The 26,763-nt window shown below is 42.5% G+C and overlaps 1 protein-coding gene across 1 annotated transcript in view; it reads right to left on the bottom strand.

The window, feature by feature from the left end:
* Positions 1 to 26,763, bottom strand: part of DNAH3 (dynein axonemal heavy chain 3) — a 184,499-nt gene that overhangs the window by 93,199 nt on the left and 64,537 nt on the right. Inside the window, exons 24-35 of the mRNA XM_045992949.1 lie at positions 26,554 to 26,755; positions 24,771 to 24,863; positions 23,216 to 23,326; positions 20,013 to 20,127; positions 16,839 to 17,037; positions 15,263 to 15,371; positions 14,922 to 15,035; positions 14,032 to 14,208; positions 11,569 to 11,660; positions 9,708 to 9,927; positions 9,002 to 9,136; positions 7,505 to 7,616 (exon numbers count right to left, since the gene is read on the bottom strand). Coding sequence (XP_045848905.1) covers positions 7,505 to 7,616; positions 9,002 to 9,136; positions 9,708 to 9,927; positions 11,569 to 11,660; positions 14,032 to 14,208; positions 14,922 to 15,035; positions 15,263 to 15,371; positions 16,839 to 17,037; positions 20,013 to 20,127; positions 23,216 to 23,326; positions 24,771 to 24,863; positions 26,554 to 26,755 — 1,679 coding nt within the window. The remainder of the gene's footprint in view (positions 1 to 7,504; positions 7,617 to 9,001; positions 9,137 to 9,707; positions 9,928 to 11,568; positions 11,661 to 14,031; positions 14,209 to 14,921; positions 15,036 to 15,262; positions 15,372 to 16,838; positions 17,038 to 20,012; positions 20,128 to 23,215; positions 23,327 to 24,770; positions 24,864 to 26,553; positions 26,756 to 26,763) is intronic.

Raw genomic sequence — 26,763 nt, 5'->3', positions numbered from 1 at the left:
TTTGGCTTTGACTTGTGATGGGAAAAAAGCTGACATTTAAAAGATTCTGGAAACAGAAGAAGAAGAAACAGAGAGGGGAGCAGAAGGTCTATTGGAGAGAATCATTGGAGAGAATTTCCCTAATATGGCAAAGGGAACAAGCATCAAAATCCAGGAGATGCAGAGAACCCCCCTCAAAGTCAACAAGAATAGGTCCACACCCCGTCACCTAATAGTAAAATTTACAAGTCTTAGTGACAAAGAGAAAATCCTGAAAGCAGCCCGAGAAAAGAAGTCTGTAACATACAATGGTAAAAATATTAGATTGGCGGCAGACTTATCCACAGAGACCTGGCAGGCCAGAAAGAGCTGGCATGATATATTCAGAGCACTCAACGAGAAAAACATGCAGCCAAGAATACTCTATCCAGCTAGGCTATCATTGAAAATAGAAGGAGAGATAAAAAGCTTCCAGGACAAACAAAAACTGAAAGAATTTGCAAACACCAAACCAGCTCTACAGGAAATATTGAAAGGGGTCCTCTAAGCAAAGAGAGAGCCTAAAAGTAGTAGATCAGAAAGGTACAGAGACAATATACAGTAACAGTCACCTTACAGGCTAATAATGGCACTAAATTCATATCTCTCAATAGTTACCCTGAATGTTAATGGGCTAAATGCCCCAATCAAAAGACACAGGGTATCAGAATGGATAAAAAAACAAAACCCATCAGTATGTTGCCTACAAGAAACTCATTTTAGACGCGAAGACACCTCCAGATTTAAAGTGAGGGGGTGGAAAACAATTTACCATGCTAATGGGCATCAGAAGAAAGCTGGAGTGGCAATCCTTATATCAGATCAATTAGATTTTAAGCCAAAGACTATAATAAGAGATGAGGAAGGACACTATATCCTACTCAAAGGGTCTGTCCAACAAGAAGATCTAACCATTTTAAATATCTATGCCCCTAACGTGGGAGCAGCCAACTATATCAACCAATTAATAACAAAATCAAAGAAACACATCAATAATAATACAATAATAGTAGGGGACTTGAACACTCCCCTCACTGAAATGGACAGATCATCCAAGCAAAAGATCAACAAGGAAATAAAGGCCTTAAATGACACACTGGACCAGATGGACATCACAGATATATTCAGAACATTTCATCCCAAAGCAACAGAATACACATTCTTCTCTAGTGCACATGGAACCTTCTCCAGAATAGATCACATCCTGGGTCACAAATCAGGTCTCAACCGGTATCAAAAGATTAGGATCATTCCCTGCATATTTTCAGACCACAATGCTCTGAAGCTAGAACTCAATCACAAGAGGAAAGCTGGAAAGAACCCAAATACATGGAGACTAAACAGCATCCTTCTAAAGAATGAATGGGTCAACCAGGAAATTAAAGAAGAACTGAAAAAATTCATGGAAACAAATGATAATGAAAACACAACAGTTCAAAATCTGTGGGACACAACAAAGGCAGTCCTGAGAGGAAAATATATAGCGGTACAAGCCTTTCTCAAGAAACAAGAAAGGTCTCAAGTACACAACCTAACCCTACACGTAAAGGAGCTGGAGAAAGAACAAGAAAGAAACCCTAAACCCAGCAGGAGAAGAGAAATCATAAAGATCAGAGCAGAAATCAATGAAATAGAAACCAAAAAAACAATAGAAAAAATCAATGAAACTAGGAGCTGGTTCTTTGAAAGAATCAATAAGATTGATAAACCCCTGGCCAGACTCATCAAAAAGAAAAGAGAAAGGACCCAAATCAATAAAATCATGAATGAAAGAGGAGAGATCACAACTAACACCAAAGAAATACAGACAATTATAAGAACATACTATGAGCAACTTTACGCCAACAAATTGGACAATCTGGAAGAAATGGATGCATTCCTAGAGACATATAAACTACCACAACTGAACCAGGAAGAAATAGAAAACCTGAACAGGCCCATAACCAGTAAGGAGATTGAAACAGTCATCAAAAATCTCCAAACAAACAAAAGCCCAGGGCCAGACGGCTTCCCAGGGGAATTCTACCAAACATTTAAAGAAGAACTCATTCCTATTCTCCTGAAACTGTTCCAAAAAATAGAAATGGAAGGAAAACTTCCAAACTCATTTTATGAGGCCAGCATCACCTTGATCCCAAAACCAGACAAGGATCCCACCAAAAAAGAGAACTACAGACCAATATCCTTGATGAACACAGACGCAAAAATTCTCGCCAAAATACTAGCCAATAGGATTCAACAGTACATTAAAAGGATTATTCACCACGATCAAGTGGGATTTATTCCAGGGCTGCAGGGTTGGTTCAACATCCGCAAATCAATCAATGTGATAGAACACATTAATAAAAGAAAGAACAAGAACCATATGATACTCTCCATAGATGCTGAAAAAGCATTTGACAAAGTACAGCATCCCTTCCTGATCAAAACTCTTCAAAGTGTGGGGATAGAGGGCACATACCTCAATATTATCAAAGCCATCTATGAAAAACCCACCGCAAATATCATTCTCAATGGAGAAAAACTGAAAGCTTTTCCGTTAAGGTCAGGAACACGGCAGGGATGTCCATTATCACCACTGCTATTCAACATAGTACTAGAAGTCCTAGCCTCAGCAATCAGACAACAAAAAGAAATTAAAGGCATCCAAATTGGTAAAGAAGAAGTCAAACTATCACTCTTCGCAGATGATATGATACTATATGTGGAAAACCCAAAAGACTCCACTCCAAAACTGCTAGAACTTGTTCAGGAATTCAGTAAAGTGTCAGGATATAAAATCAATGCACAGAAATCAGTTGCATTTCTGTACACCAACAACAAGACAGAAGAAAGAGAAATTAAGGAGTCAATCCCATTTACAATTGCACCCAAAACTATAAGATACCTAGGAATAAACCTAACCAAAGAGACTAAGAATCTATACACAGAAAATTATAAAGTACTCATGAAAGAAATTGAGGAAGACACAAAAAAATGGAAAAATGTTCCATGCTCCTGGATTGGAAGAATAAATATTGTGAAAATGTCTATGCTACCTAAAGCAATCTACACATTTAATGCAATCCCTATCAAAATACCATCCATTTTTTTCAAAGAAATGGAACAAATAATCCTAAAATTTATATGGAACCAGAAAAGACCTCGAATAGCCAAAGGAATATTGAAGAACAAAGCCAAAGTTGGTGGCATTACAATTCCGGACTTCAAGCTCTATTACAAAGCTGTCATCATCAAGACAGCATGGTACTGGCACAAAAACAGACACATAGATCAGTGGAACAGAATAGAGAGCCCAGAAATCGACCCTCAACTCTATGGTCAACTAATCTTCGACAAAGCAGGAAAGAATGTCCAATGGAAAAAAGACAGCCTCTTCAATAAATGGTGCTGGGAAAATTGGACAGCCACATGCAGAAAAATGAAATTGGACCACTTCCTTACACCACACACGAAAATAGACTCCAAATGGATGAAGGACCTCAATGTGAGAAAGGAATCTATCCAAATCCTTGAGGAGAATGCAGGCAGCAACCTCTTCGACCTCAGCCGTAGCAACATCTTCCTAGGAACAACGGCAAAGGCAAGGGAAGCAAGGGCAAAAATGAACTGTTGGGATTTCATCAAGATCAAAAGCTTTTGCACAGCAAAGGAAACAGTTAACAAAACCAAAAGACAACTGACAGAATGGGAGAAGATATTTGCAAACGACATATCAGATAAAGGGCTAGTATCCAAAATCTATAAGGAACTTAGCAAACTCAACACCCAAAGAACAAACAATCCAATCAAGAAATGGGCAGAGGACATGAACAGACATTTCTGCAAAGAAGACATCCAGATGGCCAACAGACACATGAAAAAGTGCTCCACGTCCCTCGGCATCAGGGAAATACAAATCAAAACCACAATGAGATATCACCTCACACCAGTCAGAATGGCTAAAATTAACAAGTCAGGAAATGACAGATGCTGGAGAGGATGTGGAGAAAGGGGAACCCTCCTCCACTGTTGGTGGGAATGCAAGCTGGTGCAACCACTCTGGAAAACAGCATGGAGGTTCCTCAAAATGTTGAAAATAGAACTACCCTATGACCCAGCAATTGCACTACTGGGTATTTACCCTAAAGATACAAACATAGTGATCCGAAGGGGCACGTGTACCCGAATGTTTATAGCAGCAATGTCTACAATAGCCAGACTATGGAAAGAACCTAGATGTCCATCAACAGATGAATGGATAAAGAAGATGTGGTATATATACACAATGGAATACTATGCAGCCATCAAAAGAAATGAAATCTTGCCATTTGCGACGACGTGGATGGAACTAGAGCGTATCATGCTTAGTGAAATAAGTCAATCGGAGAAAGACAACTATCATATGATCTCCCTGATATGAGGACATGGAGAAGCAACATGGGGGGGTAGGAGATAGGAGAAGAATAAATGAAACAAGATGGGATTGGGAGGGAGACAAACCATAAATGACTCTTAATCTCACAAAACAAACTGGGGGTTGCTGCGGGGAGGTGGGATTGGGGGAGGGGGAGCGGGCTATGGACATTGGGGAGGGGAAGCGAACCATAAGAGACTATGGACTCTGAAAAACAACCTGAGGGTTTTGAAGGGTCAGGGGTGGGAGGATGGGGCAACCTGAGGGTTTTGAAGGGTCAGGGGTGGGAGGTTGGGGGAACAGGTGGTGGGTAATGGAGAGGGCACGTTTTGCATGGAGCACTGGGTGTTGTGCAAAAAGAATGAATAGTTACGCTGAAAAAAATAAAATGAGGAAAAAAAAAAAATTGACATTACAGAATGGACAGGGTATGTACTGAGCCTCCAGTACTTAATGCCACAGACTACCATGGCAAATGAGGTCCTTGTATCTTTACTTCAGTAAGCCCTAGATCAGTGCCCAACAATAAAAATATGGTAAGCCACTGACGTAATTTTAAATTTTCAAGTAACCACATTTTTTAAAAAGGTAAAACTATTTTAATAATATATTTTACTTAATCTAACATAACCAAACATTACCATTTCAACATGTATTCAATGTTTTTCTAAAACCGAGTATTCAAAATCTGGTGTATATTTAACATATATAGTACATCTTGATTTGGATGCTGAATTCCTCTTGAAAATACTTGATCATAAAATTAGCATTGAAAAAGTAAAGTCACATACTCAAGTTCTCTAATCGTGGATTGGAATATCAATTTTAAAGTTTAAATTAAAATTAATTTAAATTAAACTAAATCCAATTCCTCACTCGTATCACCACATCTCAAGTGGTCTTTAGCCAAATGAGGCTACCGGGTTATGGGAGCTACTATTGCACAGCTCTGGTTATGGGAGCATGATGGTGCCGGGATGTTACACACATGTTCGCCAGAAGTTCTGGTCCATACGCTGGCCCTCCTATGTCCCCAGGAGCCCAAGGAAAGGAGCTGTGTAGCTGAGTCCGAATAAGGCTCACTCCAGTGTGGGCAGGCTGAGAAAGTCTGGCTCTCCTGAGTCTAAATAGATGTCTTAGAAGACCCATGGAGGACCTCATTAGGTGACAAGTGCAAGGCCGGCTCTCAGATGCAAACTCAACTGAGGACATGAGAGCCAGAATCTTAACCTAAAGCTTCCCAAAGCAAGGTTATCCCCATCAAGAGAAAAAATCTAAGCATTCTGGACTCTACACCTCTAGAGCTATTTCCAACTTTGGTTGTAAAACAGTCTCCCAAAGAACATTTTGAAGTTATGCCATCTCTTAAATATGTATATTAACGGGATTAGCAAATTACACTCTATGTCATTTCCTAATACATTTCCAGTTGATTCTGTAGATAGTACATACCTAAACGTCCCAGTGTAATGGTTTGTGCAAATCATAGCAGATGAACACCTATCTGAAAAGATATTGTTATCACTTCTGGGGAGGGAGGTGTGGGTGAAGAGATTAATAAAATTTCAGTTTTTTAAAGAAAGAAAAAAAAAAAAAAGATTCTGGAAAATACTGGTTACTTCTCCTCCATCTGAAGGACTGAAGTATAGCCCTGAAACCTCTTCCTTAGCTGTTCAGCAGTTGACCCCTGAGACATTCACACCATTGTTATCCACAACTGTATTCATATTTTTGATCCAACACAGGCTGACATGAGGCACAGGCTGATAGGTAGCAATCTGGTGCGTGTGATAACAGACCCGAAAATAACCAGACTTTTTAGTGATCCTTTAAAGTAAGGAGAAGTTGGAGTGCCTGAGCCATGAACTAAAGAAAGAACCATTTCTGCAGAATCCCAAGGCAAAACCAATGGGGTAGCCTCTTTTCTCTGTTTAGTTTCCTAAACTGGGTTCAAATGACCAGAATATTAAGTTTGAAATGCCCTAATTAGTTACTAGGGCCAAGTTAGTCTCCAAAACAAAAAACTGCAAAAATTCAACAGTAAATCAACAAATATTAGTAGAAAAAACATGTTAAGATGAAGTACTAGAAGGGAATGTGGAAAGAGAAGGCATTGCTTTTCAAAACCACAGGCTTGTGGGGCACCTGGCTGGCACAGTTGGTTGAGCGTCTGAGCATCTTGGTTTCAACTCAGGTCCTGATCTCAAGGTCTTGAGATCAAGCCCCGCATTAGGCTCAGCACTGAGTCTGCTTGGGGTTCTCTCTCTCTCTGTCTCCTTTCCACTCCCTCTTCCTCTCTCTCAAATAAATAAATAAATAAATCTAAAGAACAAACAAAACAAACAAACAAACAAACAAACACCACAGGCTTGCTTTTTATAAAAGAAAAAACCCCCAAACTGTTTCTCTGGCAATACACGTAGCTTCCATTTGTTGAGCAGGAACTATGCTAGGTTATTTTCCCACATAATCTCATTTAATTCTCACAATGATCCCATTTCACAGATGAGAAAACAGAGGCTAAGAGAGGTTTAGTTATTTGTCCAAGTTCTGGGTCTGATTCGAAAATCTGAGGTTTTATCTTCTACATTAAATGGAAGGAGGGAAGGAAGGGGAGCAGAGGGAGAGAGAGAAGGAAGGGAAGGAGGGAGAAAGGAGGGAAAGAAGGAAGGAAGAGGAGGGAAGGAGGGACAAAAAAGGGAAAGGGAAGGGAAGGAAAGAGAAGGGAAGAAGAGATGAAAAGAAAAAAGAGAAAAAAGAAACCATGCAATGTTGGCTTTCAGAATAATCTGTTCAGGACAGTGGCAGGAGTTTCTCATAGGAAAGCCTTTGGAGAAGCCACTATTCAGCATTTGAGAAATTGAAGAAAATTCCTCCACTTAATGATATGCACATAAAATCCCTGTTAGAAGCTCCCCCACCCCCCACCTTTATTTTCTGCCTGCAGACATCCGTATGCCAGGTTCTATTTCTGGCTCCGACGTCACAATCCAGGGATGGCAGGACTAACGGTCCGGCATTATCTCCACGGAGCCAGACAACGTACTGGGGACTCCTGTGTTCCTGGGAAGCCAGGGATGTGAGATTTACCTTCATATAAATCATCCAAAGCTGCAGCCAGCACCTTATAAGCACAGGTCTTGCCACCCATGGGGTCTCCAACAATCATAAAGCCATGTCTTACCAGCATCATCTCATAGATCTGAGAGAAGACATCATTTTAAGCAGTTAATCCTTGCAAACCTCCCAGAACTGCAAGCTAGTCAGAAGTCAATGATGAATGAGGGACCAAAAGGGGATTCCCACAGTCATTTCTACGTCTGATGGTCTATAGTTTAAATATCTTTTGGATAGGGGCACCTGGATGGGTCGGTTGGTTAAGTGTCTGACTCCTGTTTTTTGGCTCAGGTCAGGATTTCAGGGTCGTGAGCTTGAGCCCCGAGTCTGACCCTGTGCTAGGCTTGGAGACTGCCCAAGATTCTCTCCCTCTGCTCCTCCCCCCTCACTTGCAGGTGCTCTCTCTCAAATAAATAAATAAGTAAATGAATAAGCAAATATCTTTTGGATAAATAAGTGTATGTGTATGTTTCATATTATTTAAGAAATGGGAACTCGTATTTGCTCTGTACCTTCCAATGTGCTAAGTAAGCATCAAGTGACTTACCAAATTATTTCATTTAATCCACTCAGGTATCATTAACCACCTTCTGGGGGTGGGAATACTGAGCCCGAGAGAGGTTAAGTAACTTGTCTGTGCTCCTCAGTGGCGGAGCCAGGATTTGGACACATGGCTGTCTGACTTTACTGCCTCTAATTTTTTCATTAGGCCATTTCTATTTGCTTTTAAAGGGGGAAAGGAAATAGTAGTCATTTTAGCAAATTGCACTTAAATTGGAAACTTCCTTTTTTGACGCCTAAATGCAGTTCTGACTCGATTAGAACTCTCAGCAGATAAAAGGTATTTTCTAAGCTAGGACCCATGCTATCAAATATAAATGATCCTCCCTGTTATCGGTTCCGGGGTGGTCATGCAACTTTACCAGCACAGTTCAAAGCTAATCTTGAGACCTATGCTGAAGCTATTTGGAGAGCAATGCTCTTCTTCCTTCTGGGCTTGAACCTGGGACAATCAAAGACTGAGGCTACTGGGAACCCAACCAAGAATGAAGTTGTAAATCAGAGAGCCCTGAAATGAAGAGAAAGGTTCTCACATCCCGCTGTGTCTAAGGTCAACTTACACCTGGGTTTTCAAGTTAGGTAAGTGAATAGATTCCCTTCTGTTGACTAAGGTGATTTGAGTTGGGTTTGTATCACTGGAAACTGATAAAGTCCTGACTAGTTCAAGACCAATGCCTCAAAAGGTTTTGTTTCATACCCAAATTTATAAAAAAAGAATCCCAAGGGAGACGGTCAGAGGAAAAACAGTGAATTTCAACTTCAGCTCCTGGAAGTGAGATCTGAAGGCACCTCCCACTCTAACCAGGCATCTCTGATTGCCATCATTGAATTCAATCTATCACAATTCCAATTCCTGATTTCTGTGTATAGTCAAACAGGTGCATCCCTATAGGGATGCAGGGAACAAACCTGGATAATTTTCCCAATAAACCAAGGTACTGGTTGGAGCTTCATCTTTTTGATGTTCTCATTCAGCACTTCCATAAAAACTTCATAGTCTGGCTTTGGGAGAACAACTCCAGGAAACAAGTCTGATATAATCCCCTGTTAATAAGAATTTGAGAGAAGGAGGAAAGGATGAATTGTCAGAGGTATGACCTCAACATTTTCTGAAAATGAGATTTACAGATGGCAGAAATCTCTGTAAAATTCCAAACCTCATTTTTTTATGCCAAAACTCATCCGCAATTACAAAGTCCAACACTATCTGTAAGACATGATTTCCATCCCAGATAAATTTACAAGGTGGCAAAGATTTAATAAGTCTGTATTATCTACCAATTAATGTACTAGGAATAAATAAGATAGTCATGATTTCTGTATTTATGGAGCTCCCAGCCTGATTAGGAAGAGAGGCATTAAGATAATTACAAAAGAAAACTACATTTGGTTAAAACAAAAACTTACCCAAACCCAACAGCAGATGTTATTCTATCAGTGATCATTTTTAGTAAAATCAGAAACTAGACAGGGATAATGCTATCACTATGATCAAACATTTGGGAGAGGGTATCTGTTGGTGGCGTTGCTGGCTGGAGATGGAGAGGGTGCCAGAGACACAGTTCATCTTCAGAAAATGAGTCTCAGGACTTGGTCGAGGTTCCAAAACCCTCACCTGAAACAGAGGGACATCTTGAGCCAAGAACTTGGCCAGGTTGACATCAAGCAAAGCCCGAAGCAACAGGACACTCTCATCCTCTTCAGGATACTTGAGCTTCAGGTTGCCAGCAGCAGTGAGCACAGACTTGACTGCCCTCATGCCGTAGTCATAGTGATGCTGTGAAGACAGCTGCTCTGAGCACAGGCGGTAGGTCGCGACAATCTTCTGGGCAAGACTAGGAGGGCAGAGACACCACTGCAGACCACCAGAGAGCACCAGCTTTTGGCCTGCAGACATTCCCAACATCCATGTGCCCTGTCCCTTCAGGAGTGAGGGGGTATAGCTCAGTGGTAGAGCATTTGACTGCAGGAGTTAGGCTTGCTCATGGACTTGATGCAGAAGCCCTATCATCTGAAGTCCTTTTAAGAGTTACCATGATGATGACCCAGCAATTGCACTACTGGGTATTTACCCTAAAGATACAAACATAGTGATCCGAAGGGGCACGTGTACCCGAATGTTTATAGCAGCAATGTCTACAATAGCCAGACTATGGAAAGAACCTAGATGTCCATCAACAGATGAATGGATCAAGAAGATGTGGTATATATACACAATGGAATACTATGCAGCCATCAAAAGAAATGAAATCTTGCCATTTGTGACGACGTGGATGGAACTAGAGCGTATCATGCTTAGTGAAATAAGTCAATCGGAGAAAGACAACTATCATATGATCTCCCTGATATGAGGACATGGAGAAGCAACATGGGGGGGTAGGGGGATAGGAGAAGACTAAATGAAACAAGATGGGATTGGGAGGGAGACAAACCATAAATGACTCTTAATCTCACAAAACAAACTGGGGGTTGCTGGGGGGAAGTGGGATTGGGAGAGGGGGAGCGGGCTATGGACATTGGGGAGGGGAGGCGAACCATAAGAGACTATGGACTCTGAAAAACAACCTGAGGGTTTTGAAGGGTCAGGGGTGGGAGGTTGGGGCAACCTGAGGGTTTTGAAGGGTCAGGGGTGGGAGGTTGGGGGAACAGGTGGTGGGTAATGGGGAGGGCACGTTTTGCATGGAGCACTGGGTGTTGTGCAAAAAAGAATGAATACTGTTATGCTGAAAAAATAAATAAAATGAAAAAAAAAAAAAAAAGAGTTACCATGATGAGCTAAGGAAGCATTCTGACTCTTTCAAGGTTAGGAGGAAAAGAGCAAGCACACACATATATGTATAAAATCTACTGTAGAAGAAATTATGTGTGTAATACTTCTCTGAGTATATGAATGTGAATGTACAAGTACACACATACACACGCATACATTTTGGAAGAAACATCAAACTACTAACAATGTTCATCCCCAGAGTGTGGGACTCACGGTCACTGAGTAGAAACTCCCTTTATTCACTTCTGTGACATGACATTTTTTCCCCATGTTCATGCTTTACTTTTGAAGTCAGTAAATGTTATGATGATAACAATGTTAATTCCAAATTATATTAAAATTTTCCTTTTCAATCTTGGAATAATTTCATGTTTTAAAGTCTTGCTTTAAGCCGTGTGTGTGTGTGTGTGTGTGCGTGTGTGTGTGTGCATGTAGCAGCGCTGGGATAGAAAGGCCAATTTCTTTAAGAGAAGTCCAAGTATACATAAAGAGAGAGGAGGACCTTTCTTGGGAATCTGGGCTATTTCTTGGCCAGGACTGGGGTCAGAACAAAAGCCAGGACTATGTACTTTCAGATCAACTAGGGAATGGAAGTCCATTTCTCAAGTTTCTCTCTTTTCTTCCATTGGGCAACCTACCTTGAATCCAACACACAGAAGGCACTCTTTCAGAGCCTTTAATCTCCTGGAAAGCCAATGTAACATACCTTCTAGAGTCCAGAAACCCCATGGAGTAGAGGGAGATTTCCCCAATGAGGGCATAATCTGGCACCATCATGGCTACTGTCCGGAATAAGGCCTAGAAAAGAAACAGCGATTGAGAACCTGAACACATTCAGCGAGCAATGGGGGGTGGTATGTCTACAGATGCAAAGAGAAGCAGCATGGTTGTTCAGGCCACTCCAGTAAAATGAAGGAAGGGAAAGTGGGAGGAGAAGCCAATGCAGAGGGTCTACCTTTGTTTGACAGATCCATTGTTCAGCCAACTTCCCTATGGATGCTGGCTAGGTACTTATCATCACACTGGGTCCCTCAATGGTTATGTGGAAGGCCCTAGGCACTGGTATTCTAACAACACCTATGCCAAAGGAACATCCTCCAACCATCAGATCCTTCCTGCATTCAACAGGGACATGGGAAGTCAGTTAGGAATGCAGGACCAATATGTATCAGAAGAATCTTGAAGTCAGACAGATCTTGGTTCGCATCATGACTCTGCTACCTAGTGGCTGTGGGCTAGTAATGTAATCCCTCCAGTTATTTCATCTCAAATGGGCCAGCAACCGTACCATTCTCATGAGAACAAATGATATCATATAAGTGAAGTGTTTAGAAGAGTGTGTGGCAAACAGTGAGAGATCAATAAACATCAGCTATTGATATTACCTTAGATCTTAGAGGAGAAGTCAAGCAGTTAGTTAGAGGTACAGCCAGGGCTAGAACCCAGGCTCCCTGACACCAACCCCTGGTGCTTTCTGCTATACCACACTATCTCAAGAAATCTACTTAGGCAGACCTAACAGGCTTGTTGGCTCGGAGGGCTGTGTGTGTGTAGGGGGGAGTGAGTCACAACAGTTGAGTGATAAAAAGAAGAACTGTGGGTCCAAATTCTATGTTGGTACTGGCCTATGCTGGCCTAGAGGGGAGGAGCCATTCCTAAGATTCCCCTGACCCTTTTCCATCTGGAGGGTGGAAAGAAAGTGGATGCATTTCTGTCAGGTTAAGTACTAATGTGGGTTTGTCTACGTCTCTCTTGTGTCTTTGGCTCAATGGGATGGAGCAATGACTTAGAAGAAAATCCATAAAGAAGCAGGCCTGGAAGTCTGTCTCTGGTACCTCTTTTCGTGCAGTGGGGTTGCTAGGGTCTCTTCCCATAGGAGGAGATCAAGCCATCTTGTACTTTGGGGTTTTTCCTCCCATGAGAGCAGCAGGCTAAGGTCATCACAGCCTACTCCCTTGAACATGGCCTTGGTGACTCTCTCTTTTCCCTTTAGAGGTGCCGTCCTTCTCCACTAGCAGCAGGACCAAGGGCTATTGCAATGCTATAACTCGGGCCAGCTAAGCAGTAGGTACTGGAGACATCCATGCTTCCTTATCATCTCTGCAGCTGGTTGGAACAGCCTGCTTTGGTATGGACACCACCTCGGCTTAACTGCAGTAATAAAGGGGAGCTCTATGTGGTTCAGCCTAGGGTTTATTTATTTATTTATTTTTGTTTATTTGTTTAAGATTTTATTCATTTTATTCATTTAGGGTGCCTGGGTGGCTCAGTGGGTTAGGCCTCTGCCTTAGGTTCAGTCATGATCTTAGGGTCCTGGGATTGGGCCCCGCATCGGGCCCTCTGCTCAGCGGGGAGACTGCTTCCCCCTCTCTCTCTCTGCCTGCCTCTCTGCCTACTTGTGATCTCTCTCTCTGTCAAATAAATGAATAAAATCTTTAAGAAAAATATTTTATTCATTTATTTGACAGAGAGAGACAGACAGCACAAGTGGGGAGAGGGGCAGAAGGAGAGGAAGAAGCAGACTCCCCAGTGAGCAGCGAGCCTGACACAGGGTTTGATCCCAGGACCCTGAGATCAAGACCTAAGCCACCCAAGTGCCCCCGGTTCAGCCCAGGTTTCCTAGAGCTCTCTGTGTCTAACTTTGATGCTGTCTTATAATTAGATGCTTTTGTTTGTGGCCTACAGGGACTTTTTCTTTTTTTTTGCATTGAGCCAGGATCACAAAATCAGATGTAGAAATCCAAATTGCTGGTTTTTCCTGGAAAATGATAAGACCTGACAATTCCTGCTGGCAACAGTAGGCTGGGGCTAAGGAGGGCTGCTGCTCTAGAATGGGGCATTTGTCAGAGTCCCTACCATGCCCAGCTGGTTCCTCTCATTTATATTAGCTGTCTGACCCCCCTAGACGAATTGGTGACCCTTATTCCAGTGTCCATTGTTTCCTAATTGCCATGGTTCATCCTGTATATATATACACCCCTCCCCATGACACCTTGTTGGGGGTGTAGTTGTGTTCGGGGGCCTATCTTACCACCATTGTTGCTCCACGACTACTTCTCACGGACAAAAAATGCCACCCACTGTTTGCCTTCTCCGTGAGATCCCTGGTTACTTCCAGAGGTTTCTACACCCTAAAGCACACACAGAGTTTATACATGCTGACGGTTACCTTGAGGTTATCTGGAAGCTCAGCCCTGCCAGCATAGCCGGGGTTCATGGTGATGAAGACAGCACAGGTTGGGTTGAGAGAGAGCTCGGTGCCTTCAAAGATGAATGTCTTCAGCTTCCGGATGATGGCCTGTTGAATGCTGAGGATCTGCTGAGCCACCACAGACAGCACTTCTACCTGGGGTGAGAGTGGCGGGCTGACGCAAGCTCCTGCTGTGACAGTCACCACCCCACGCTGCCCAAGGCCCCCGCACTTGGCAACGACAAAACTCATCTGAGAACCAGACCTTCGCATCAAAATGAGGAGAATGATTTGGGGTTTTGGTAAAGAAAAAGAAAATTGGTGTGTGTGTGTGTGTGTGTGTGTGTGTGTTACTACTTTCCCTAGTATTTTATCTTTGTTCTAGCACCCAGCATAATGTTTGACCCATCGTATGGATTCAAATAGTGTCGATTGGTTCTAATTCCATGTTTACATTTCCTGACCTAAATTCCCCACCCAACTAGAATTAATCACTCCTTCCCTTTTATGATGGCTCCTTTATACCACAACTATAGACTTCTATCATTTTCTATTGGTTTTGCTTAACTTTTATTCGCCTTTGCTAAATTGTATCACTCTTTTCTTACTTAGCTTTGTGTCCTGAACAACTGCGGAGTATCTGACATATATTAGCTGCTCAGTAAATTTTTGAATGAGTGTGTGAATGACTACAATGAGGATGTATATGTACTTCGTCTTCCCGGGACTGTTTTTGTTTAGCTCGTTGAATACTTACTCTGTGCAGGGGTCTTAGAGGACACATAAGGCCCTGTCACTGAGGAGCTGTGAGCCCAGAAAAAGGCCACTGCATGTCCAAACCCTGTTCTGCAGGCCAGTTGCTGCATTACCTCAATCCTGTTGAACTCATCAAAACAGGCCCATGCTCCAGCCTGGGCCAGCCCCTTGAAGAACTTCCCCATGGCTTTGTAATCCAGACCATCTGAGCAGTTGAAGACCACGCACTAGAGAGAGGGAAGATGTGGGCCCCATTAGGGATGGGGTCTCTCCTATCTGAATTACTCTGCACATGAAATACAGGAAGGCCTCCTTTCTTCCCGTTCCACTGCAGGAGCTGGGGCCCCACTTTACCTCTCCCCCTAAACCATATTGAACTTCACACCAACTCTCCTGGACAGGAGTCCATAGGGGAATGGGAAGAGAGTTTTAAGAATAGACTGCATTTCCCTACCTGCTTGGCTAAAGCTTTGGCCAGATCTTTGGTGGTTTCTGTCTTGCCTGTACCAGCTGGTCCCTCTGGAGCTCCCCCAAGGTTCAGCTTCAAAGCCCCCATCAGTGTCCTAAGGGGAAAAAAATAAGAATTTGGTGTCCAGTGGGGTGCCTGGGTGGCTCAGCTGGTTAAGTTAATGACTTGATTTCAGCTCAGGTCATGATCTCAAGGTTGTGAGATCAAGCCCTACATTGGGTTCTATGCTCGATGTGGAGCCTGCTTAAGATTCTCCCCTCCTTCTATACCTCTCCTGACTCTCTTTTCTCTTAAAAAAAAAAAAAAAAAAAGAATTTGGTACCCAAGTTCTAAGACACAGGAAAGAAATGAACTTTTGCTTTATTTTGTTCTGACTCATACAAATAGCTTTCATTTTCTTCTGATTATATGACGAACACATCATTGTTGAAAAAAAAAAAATCTGTTTTACTCAGCACTGTAACCCCAGAGCCTGGTGTGTGGACACCCATAAACACTTGTTTGAATGAATGACTGAATGGGTAAATGAATACATACATAAATGAATCAAATAAGAGTTATAAGTCTTCATAAACTCCAGATTTGAAAGATCACCAGTGCTAATGGAGTGGTGGAAATAAATATATTTCTCTCATTGGATTATGAACTCTTGAGTTCAGGACCTGTATTTCATTCATTTTGGTAAGAGTAGGGCAAAAATAAATGTTAGAAATTAATGATGTGTTCTTCACTTGTGGCTCTACAGCCCTTGTATGAGCCTCTATGGTGTCAGTGAGCACATCATCTTATACTCATCCAACTGCGTCTCTGTTCCCTAATCCCATTAGGTTGAGGGTTTCTTGATGGCATGCATGGTGCACAGAGTGTTTAAGAAATGGCTATTGAATAACAGGTGAAATAAATGCATGAACGAAGACCAAAAATCACAGGACGCAGAAAATAAGTGATTGAGGGCTTTGAATGAAAAGAATTCTCAAGAATTATCTTTATGATTACAAAAAATTCCACTTCAGGGAATATACAAAAATCAAAGAAAGTCCAAGTATCACAAACTTGACACATTCACAGAGGTCAGATTTCTAATGGTATGAGTATGAAGAAAAGTATAAAGCATTTTGCTCGGCATGGAATGACTACGTCTCACCAACAGACTGGCTGGCTGAGCTTGGAGACTCCTTGCCAGAGTCCTTCATCTGGCCCCTTTTCTATCTTTCCTCCATGCGATCTCCAGGCACCATCTTGATTCCTGCCATCAGAGAGCTTTCTATTTAAGTACTGTGGTATTTTTAAGGACAGGCATCAACATTCTGCTTGTTGGTTTGGCCACATTAATTTGCATTAGGACTCCTACTGGGTTCTCATTTCTGGCCTAAGGCCTAATTTCCATGCCCATCTGTGGGACCATGGTAACTAAGGGCAAAATTCTAAAATCTGAGAATATGAAATGTAGATGTAAAAGTCACAAACTCAAGATGCCCCACACCTTCTTCCCCAGAAGCTTTTCCTTCTGGAATTGTTATTCACCCTTTGCTTGGGGGGGTAGGAGGAGGGCAGAGGTTACCTGTAGCAGCGGTCTGTGAGGGGTGTAATCACCAGCCGGGGGGAGTTCCCCAGGTACTCATAGCCATACAAGGCTTCTGTGGTGATCATCTGCACCTGCACGTCCTTTGAATCCCAGTAGTAACGCAGCTGGGAGATCCACTGGAAATCGTTCAGGTCACAGATGTTATTCTCAGATAACTTGGCCACCACATCACGAGCTGTTGGGACAGACGCAGACATGGAAACACACAAATGCAGAGCTGTCAGAATCCTCCTTTGCCCACAGACTGCTCGGAGGAGGTCTGAGGACATCATCCAGGCCAGCAATCACTCTCCAAACAGTTTCAGACTCAACCAGCCTCCCTGCCTACCCCTAACCTGCACATAGCAATTTCTTTCAGAGGCTGGTCTTTGCTTCACCCGAGAAGCCAGGCAGAGAATCTGCTGTGTTGTCTGCGAGCAGTACAGCAGAAGCATCGAAAATGCATACTCTGAAATCAGACTGCTGGGATCCTAATTCTGAATCTGCCATTAACTAGTTACGGGACTTTGGGCAAGTTGCTCAACCTATTGAGCTGCATAATCTGTAAGATGGGAATAACACGGTACCCACATTATAGGGTTATTATAAAAGTTATCAGGAGGATTAACTGTACATACAATTAACCCTCAAACAACACGGAGGTTAGGTGTGCCCACCCATGGTACAGGAAAAAAATCTGCTTTGAACTTTGACTCCCCTCACACTTAATTACTAATAGCTTACTGTTGACTAGAATCCTTACGGGTAATAGCCAATTAACACATCTTTTTTAAGTCATATGTATTATATACTGTGTTCTTACAATAAAGGAAGCTAGAGAAAATATTTAAGAAAATCACAAGGAAGAGAAAATACATTTACAGTATTGTATTTATCAAAAGAAATTCCCATGTAAGTGGACCTGTGCGGTTCAAACCCATGTTGTTCAAGGATCAACTGTATACACACACATATATATACCTACACGTACATATATATGTACATATGCAAATATCTACACATCTACACGTATATAGATAGATGAAAGGAAGAAAAGAAAGATTATATAAATATTAGATACTGTCATCATTCCCAAATTCTTGGGGGACTGACCCTGAGAGCTTCGCAATATGTAGTTACCCCAAATGCTGTCATACCTCCAGTATGACATTTTTGGCCATGTTCTAGGCTTCTAGGATATCTAGGAGAAAACAATCAGCTTGGCCTGATGCAGTTGGCAAGGGAAAGGGTCTCATGAACCTATGGTTAGATATAGTCTTTCCATCTGGGGGCCTGAGAAACCAGATGGGAGATATACTTCTGGGTTTCCTTCTTTCTCTCACAGGATTATGAGCCTAATTTAATCTTCTCACAGTGATGGGAGGCCTTGATGTTGAAGAGTGCACAAAGATTTCTAAGAATCATTAGCAATTTTTAAGGGAACTCTTAGGTGAGAGCTATTGAGATCTCAGAAATAGGACAGTAGGAGCGGCTGGGTGGCTCAGTTGGTTAAGCCTCTAACTCTTGATCTCAGCTCAGGTCTTGATCTCAGAGTCGTGAGTTCAAGCCCCATGCTGAGCACAAAACCTACTTAAAAAAAAAAAAGTAGGACAGCAGCTCTAATTTAGTATCTCAGAAATAAAACTTTGTAAAGGGATGTTTCTGCAAGTCTACTGCCTGTCTGCGAAGAGAAGTCTTTATGACAGTGAAATCCAAAACCCTCCAGAGAAGAGTCCTTTGAGATTACACCAACAGCTCTTCCATCCTTCCTGAGGAATTTAATTCCCCTCCAGGTTCTTGAGGGAAATCACAGAGTGGTAGCAGGAGTAGGGGTCTCCAGGAGGGACCCAAGATGAAGGCAAGTCTCAAGGAACTGACTTGGGGATGCCTGCATGATGCAGTGTGTATGTGCGTGTGCACGTGTGTGAATGCAACCAGCCTGGGCAGTGACCACACCTGCACTTCCAGCCAAATGAAGATCACATTTTTCTTTCTTTCTCCCTGATTTCATGCTAGTCTATCCAAGAGAAATTAGATTGAAATGAGCATCAACCTTAAGGAGAATAAGATGCCACGAAATGCCAGGAGGAAGCTGGGTGTATGTTTCCAGGCAACCAGCTAGTCCAGCCCTAGTTTCCTTGGTGGTGATGGAGTGAGGGTGAGGGGGTGGTTTGTTTTATATAAAGACCCCAGTTCTTCCTCCTCCTCCCCTTCTTCTTCTTTTTTTTTTTTTAAAGGAAAGTGCTGGAAGGCATTCTCTCTCTCTCCTGCTGATTCCCTGCATACACTGCCCATTTCCAGTCTCTTGGGTTTGGAATCATAGAATTACAATTAAATCAATTACATCAAACTATAAAACAACCTCTGCTGCTTAGTAGCTGCTGTATGCCTCTGGATAAGTTATTCACCTCAGCCTCAGGTTCTTAATTTGAGAAGTGTGTATAAAAATGAGATCATGTGTGGGGCACCTGGGTGGCTCAGTGGGTTAAAGCTTCTGCCTTCGGGTCAGGTCATGATCCCAGGGTTCTGAGATCGAGCCCCACATCGGGCTCTCTGCTCAGCCAGGAGCCTGCTTCCCTTCCTCTCTCTCTGCCTGCCTCTCTGCCTACTTGTGATCTCTCTGTCACATAAATAAATAAATAAAATCTTAAAAAAAAAAAGTGAGATCTTGTGTTGTCAAGCACTTAGCACAGAGCCTGGCACCTGGTGAGTATTCAAAAATATTAGCCATGCTCCCTGCTTAGGGGGAAGCCTGCTTCTCTCTCTCCTACTCCCCCTGTTTGTGTTCTCTCTGTTGCTGTGTCTCTCTCTGTCAAATAAATAAATAAACTCTTTTAAAAAATGCTAAAGCAAAAATATTAGCCATGGTCAGCCTCAAGAAATCATTCTAAGATGGTGAATCTCAGAAATGGCTTTGGCTGCCATTGTCTCTGTGAGAGCCCTGCTTGGAGGTTTCCTGGAAACATCGGTGGGGATGGGAGGGGAAAACACACTGGAGAGTCACAGAAGCTCTGGCTTCTCTCCTTACCTCCTCACCTCACTCTCAGTTGGAGAAGCCCCTCCCTAATGGCAAAGGGGACCCTGAATCACTCCAGCCAGGGGAATGGAGAACGGCAAGCTTGGCTGCTATTCTTAGACAGTCAGCAACGCCAGGGAAGCCTCCTTGCTCACCGTGGACATCGATGACCGTGAGGGCCCCGAGGGTGAGTCGAGCCCCACTGCTCAGCTTCCCTCGGACCAGCTGGACAATCTCCGCAATCTGATCGTTGCTCTTTTTCAGAAAATCCTGGCAGGGGCATAGGAGGGGACAACTGGTTAAATTGGGGAATGGCACCCTCTACCACCCCATGGCCCAGGCCTTCCCTCCGGGTGCCTTTCCCTTACCCCTTCATTAATCTCTAGACGCACTGCAAATGCATTATGCTAATTGAAAGAAGCCAAATTTCAAAGGCCAGATACCTTGATTTTATTGTTATGATATCGTGGAAAAGATGAAACTGCAGGAGCAGACAGCAGATTGGTAATTGCCAGAGGCATGGAGCAGGGGAAGGAGTTACCCCAAGGGGCTTGAGGGCATTTTGGGGGGACATGGAACAGTTCTATATCTTGATTGGGATGGTGGTTACACAAAAGGATGTGTTTGTTCAAACTCAGAACTGTACACTAGAAAGGGTAACTTTTACTGTATAGAAATTATGCAATAAATATGAATTAATAAAAAAACCTGAAATTTTTCAGATTAAAGGAGACACAGGGAATGTGAAAACTAAGTGTATGTAAACGATAGTCCTGGAATGGATCCTGGACCACACAAAAAAGACATCAGTGGGGCAAATGGCTAAATTTAGATTAGCCAATTTAAAAGGTCTATGGATTAGATAAAAATGTATCTTGCATCAATGTTGGCTTCCTGATTTAGATAACTGTAATGTGGTTATTTAAGATGTTGATGTTGGGGGATTCTGGATGAAGGGTGCACGAGAATTCTTTGCATTATTTTTGCAACATTATTTGTAAGGCTGGCATTACTTCAAAATAAAGAGTTAAAACACAGAAATAGAGGTGCCTGGGTGGCTCAGTGGATTAAAGCCTCTGCCTTCAGCTCAGGTCATGATCCCAGGGTCCTGGGATCGAGCCCCACATCGGGTCCTCTGCTCCATGGGGAGCCTGCTTTCTCCTCTCTCTCTGCCTGCCTCTCTGCCTGCTTGGGATCTCTGTCTGTCAAGTGAATGAATGGAATCTTAAAAAAACAAAACAAAACAAAAACCCACAGAAATAATTGTAAAAAAGGAAAAAAAAAAAGGAGACCAACTTCATAGGTTCATAGCTCACCTTCCCCACTTCCTAGCTAGGCAGGTCCAGGCAAAAGATATTAACCCTCTGAGTTTCAGTTTCCTGGTCTATCGAGTCTAGATAATTACAACTACCTCTTGAAGCTGTTTTGAAGATTAAATGAGATGGTGAAGCACTTGGCACAATGTGAATAAAGTACGCAGTAAATACTGATGGTTGTTGTTATTAATAAAGTACCTGACATGCAGCAAAAAACAAACAACCTTTTCAGTGCTTTCCCACTGCCCTTGCTGTGGGTCTGGAAAACCCCTGGTGATAGGGCTGCTTCGCACATCTTTCTGAACCACACCCATGCCACAACTATACTGGACCCAAGTGCCTTCAGTTGCTGGAATGTACTATATTTTTCATCTTCAGACTTTTGCACATTCTGGTCTCTCTCTCTGGAACACTCCTTCTCCTGTTCTTTGCTTGGCTAATTCCTATTTATGTTTTATGTCTCTTCTTAGACACCATTTATCTGGGAAATTGTCTCTACTTCTAATGCTTCTCTTATTTCTCTCCTTCCTCCCCATGCTTCCTGGATCCCTGTACTTTCCTTATCACAGTTCTAGCAAAGAGACTTTTTATCTCCCCCAGTAGACTGTAAACCCATGAGGACAGACACCATGTCTCTCTCAACTCTAAATCCCTTTGCCTAGTAGCATCATTCCAGCATGGAGCAGATGTCAAACAAATATTTGTTAAATGAACAATAGATGGATGAATGGATGGATGGATGGATGGATGGATGGCGATCCCATACCAATACCTGCTTCCTTTAGGTATTGGTATGGGATGAGCCATTTTATTCAGCATCCATATCCATCAGGGCAGGGGTGTATGATGGGAAGAAGTCTCCCCTTTTTATAGGTAGGAAAACTGGGGCACAGAGATGCAGTCACAAAAATCAGAATTTTTTAGTGTTTCAAAAATTTGAAACGAAATACATGAAAGCAGTTTGCAAGTGTCAAGTGCAATATGTTTGTAGGAATTATCAACATGGAATGTGTATAAATTTGAACCTTGGTCAAACGCTCATGTTCTAATTTTAAGGTATAAAGTGAAATACAGTAAAGTGAAATATTTTCTGGTCCACAGCCAGTCATCTATGGGGAGAAAGAACAGAAGGTCTGATAAGATCATCATGGGAAATGATACCATGGTGAAAAGTTTGGGAATGAAGTTACCATTCATTTCTCCAGTAAATATTTATTAAGCACTGACTATGTGCTCAGCATTGCAATAACCCCAGGAGATATAATAGTGAGCCAAACAAACATGGACTCTGCCCTGGGGGGTTCATAGCCTGGGCTCTAGTACTGACTAACTTGCCAGCATCTCATTTAACTCCCCCACAATACAATACTATGACATTGTAATACAACGTGGTGTACTGCAGCACATTATGTAGTCAAGGAGACTGAGACTCAGGTTAAGGAACTTGCCCACGGTCACACAGCTAACAAAGGAAAGTATCAGGATTTGAACCCAAGTCCATCCAGGTCTTGAACTCTCAAACACTGGTTTCAATGGCAAGAGTTAACTGGAAATATACAGGCCTGGATCTGAGAACAAGTAGGACTTGAGCACTCTCGGTCTCAAGGGAACATGGAAGGAAGAGCTGTAGGTGGGTTTGTGGTCAGTTGCAGGTGGCAGAAAGTGGGTAATGGTGGAGGAGGAGGGGAAACAGGACCAGGTGATCTTTTGGCCCAGGAAGAAGACCAGAGGTCTCTGTTGGTGGAAATTCTACTAAGTTGACCCCTGGAAGCAAAGACTGATAAAAACTTAAAATACTGCAGCCTAGAATTTCTGCCTGGGAAGGACCAGGAGGGGTACTACACCAGAGAACTCTGCGGGTCATTCCCAATGCCAGATTCTCCATCCCACTGTCCCCATGAAAACCTTAACTTCTCTATGCCATGATTGGATGCTGTGATTTTTTATTGTTGTTTAAAAAACATGGCTACTTTAATTATATGTCATTCAGATCCTCATCAAGCTCGACTCTCCTCCACTAGCTTCATGACATGCTCACTTACTGGTAGGGTCTTTTCCACCAGGGCTTGGGACACCTCCTTGGTCCAAAAGATGGAAGAGACACAGATAACCACTTGGCCAGGCCACTGCAAGACCCACTGATTACGACGTACCTGGGAAAGTGCAGGGAGTGATGTGGTATAGTCAGTTCATCCTGTGGGACCAAAACCCACTTCTGAAAAACATTCCCCACCGCCATATCCCCTCAACAAACACACAACCCTCCCCTATTCTCGGAAGCTACTAGACTTGACATCTTTGGGATTACTGATTTATGTCTTCCTCCCTGAATTTTTTGAAAAAAAAAAAAAAAAATCATCAACAATCTCATCAACTTTTTTTTTTCTTTTTTCCTTAAGCTCCCAATCCAAAGATTTTACATAGTTATCATCAAGGTGTTGTTCACAGAGAGTTTCATAACTACCCTTTCTGAAGGCTACACAATGTTGCAGTGTTGGCCAGTTTTCTTGGCCTTGCCCAGAACCCCAACCCCCCAAACTTGTTTTTAAACTATAGATGCGGCAAACTACACAGAGGGCTGGATGTGGCCTTGCATTTGTTTTTGTAAATAAGGGTGTACTGTAACACAGCCACACCCATTCTTTACCGATCATCCACAGCTGCCTCTGCACTACCAAGGCCAAGATAAATAGTATGTGTAGCCCACAGAGCTGAAGACATGATAATAACATTTGCTTTACAGAAAACGTTTGCCGACTCTTGCTCTGGATGCAATGGCATGAAGTTCTTCCACACAGGTCACCATTTTTCTTTTATTGACATTTAAATTAAATTTTAAATGTAAATTAAATTTTAATTTTAATTTTAAAAAATTTTAAATTGAAATTTAAAAATTCGTAATTTTTATTTAAAATAAATCATAGGACAAAGGACTGGTCTTTTGTTTATAATGCAAATACTTCTAAGAGGGACAGCAGGGTCAGTACCCTGTACTTTACTAGGAAGGTGTTAACTGAATATTCTTCCATTTGATGGAAGTGGTCGTGGGGATGGGGCCCTGAAAAGGGAGAAGAAAAGGCACCCAAAGTCAAGGAGCACAAAGACCTGGTCTGCTTACATTTAACCTTGCTAGGAGCTGGCAGAATTGTGATCACCAACCTTGGTCAGACCTGTTTCCCCTAACACTTGGGGAATTTAATGAATTGTACTGTTCGTGGCACGTGTACTATAAACGAAAAGCCTAGAGGGAGAAACGCTTAATTGGAAGGTGCTCTAAAAAGACCTCCTGCCATCATTTCATTTCACAGAAGGGACTTGCAGCTAGCAACCAGAGGATTCTGGCTAACCATCTTGTCTTGTGCCCCCTGCTTCTAATTGTAAACGTTTCACCAGAAATATGTGCATCACCCCAGGATTCAGAAGGAAAGAAGAGAGAGGCACAGCGGGGTCATGGAATGGTCGGGTGTTACCCAGCAGGATCCGGGTGGGTTTTAGTAGAAGGCAGAGGGGTACTTAGAATTGATCCATTTAATCTTCTCCCCAGTGTTGTTGTTGCTGTACTAACACCCTGGCACCCATACCCCAATTTTCATTTACCTGGACATATGCTTCAATCCCAAGTCTAATAACCTCCTGCATACTGGCAATCATCATTATCTCCACCTGCTGGAGCCACTTCTCCACCATGCCCTATAGGGGTGAGACAAAGCAGCCACAAGTTAGCCAAGCTTGGAGGGAGGGATCATGGACAGACCCAGCTCTCTCTCTGGAGGAAGGCTGGAGGGAGGTCAAAGGTCTGAGACCCCCTCAAGCCAATATTCTTTCATTATGCATTTTATATTTATTTACTTATGTCTATTTTTTTATTCTGAGAAGTATGTGTGTTGTAAAAGGAAAAATAGGGAATACTTAACATGCATTTCATGTCATTCTCTGAAACACAACTTCTTAGGAAGCAAATGATACATCTATGTTTCAGTTCATAAAATAAATTGCTCATTTGAATGAACAGTCCTAATTCTTGCCTTATTCTAGTGGTTTCCAAACTTTGCTGTGCACTGGAATCATTTTGAGATTCTTAAAAAATATGGACACCTGACTTCCGTTCCTAGGCATTCATGCAACCTGGGCATTTGGATTTTTTTTTTTTTAAAGCTCTACAGATAATTCAGATGTGCAGCAAATAATTCAGTTTTAGAATTTCAGGTCACTGTAGCTCTTAACTTCAGGCACCTGTTAGCTAGCTGGAGTCTATATGGTAACGTGACTCCTGGTTATTACAACTTAGATGTGTGGCCGGCAAAATTGCCAGACGAAGTAAAGCCAAGAGTGCTTGTCTATTTCTACTCCACAGTGCTGTCATGTTCAGCAGGAGTGGGAGAAATTTACATTTTACTCATTATATAAGGACACTTTATAAAAACCTGAGTAAAATAGCATTGATTCCATAACTTTTTAAAAAAAGATTTTATTTATTTATTTGACAGAGAGAGAGAGCACAAGTAGACAGAGCAGCAGGCAGAGGGAGAGGGAGAAGCAAGCTCTCCACTGAGCAGGGAGCCCAGTGCAGGGCTCAATCCCAGGACTGTGGGATCATGACCTGAACTGAGGCAGCTGTTTAACCAGCTGAGCCACCCAGGCACTCCAATTCCATAATGTTTTATTGACCTTTAAAAAACAAGTACCCCATGTAAGCCTGATGATTCACAGACCTGTACCCCTGGGGAAAATAATATGTTAATAAAAATAATTAAAAAAAAAAAAAACAAAACACCTACCCCAGCAAGCTGACCAGATCACTTTTTTTTTTTTTTTTTTTGGAGAGAGAGAGACAGAGGCAGACACACATAAGCAGTGGTGGTGGGGGGTGCAGAACAGAGGGAGAGGGAGAGAGAGAATCTTAAGCAGGCTCTATGCTTAGCACAGAACTGACACATGGCTCGATCTCATGACTCTGAGATAATGATCTGAGCCAAAATCAAGAGTTTGACACTTATCCAACTGAGCCACCCAGTTGCCCCTGAAAGCAGATCGATTTTAACTGGACTGTGCTCATGGAGATCTGAACAGCATCTGCTGTTGGGTCTGATGCCAACTATCGCCTCCACATCAGGTTTGGTTGAAATCCTCCCATAAATTTAGTGGGTTGCATGGACTGCAGTATAACCCCCATTGTGGAGATAAGCAAACCGAGACTCAGAAAGATTATGCAATTTCCCAGAGTCACCCAGTCAGTAAGCTGTGAAACCCAGGTGTTCCACACCCAGGCAGTATGGAACTTGAGTCCAAACAAGGGCTTAAACAATCAAGATGCTCTCTGCCTTTCTCTGTATTGCTCTGCCGGGGAGAAAAGAATGAAAATGAGTAAGAGGAGAGTTACTTTGGCTTGAGCTGGGTAGATTTTCTGTTTGAATGGAACAGTTTCTTTTTCTGAGCTGATCATTCCCACAATCGCCAGATTGCTTGCAAATTCTAGCCTGGCAATTCCTTCAAAGCACTTCTTCAAATGTGGTTGCACGCGGAGGGGGTCCTTCGTCTCTGACAAGATCTCCAGCAGCTCATCGTTTGACAGGAAGAAGAACCTATTTCA

This window comes from Meles meles, chromosome 21 (assembly GCF_922984935.1).
Source record: "Meles meles chromosome 21, mMelMel3.1 paternal haplotype, whole genome shotgun sequence".
In the NCBI taxonomy this organism is placed as follows: domain Eukaryota; kingdom Metazoa; phylum Chordata; class Mammalia; order Carnivora; family Mustelidae; genus Meles; species Meles meles.
This window is presented reverse-complemented; position numbering and strand designations above follow the sequence as displayed.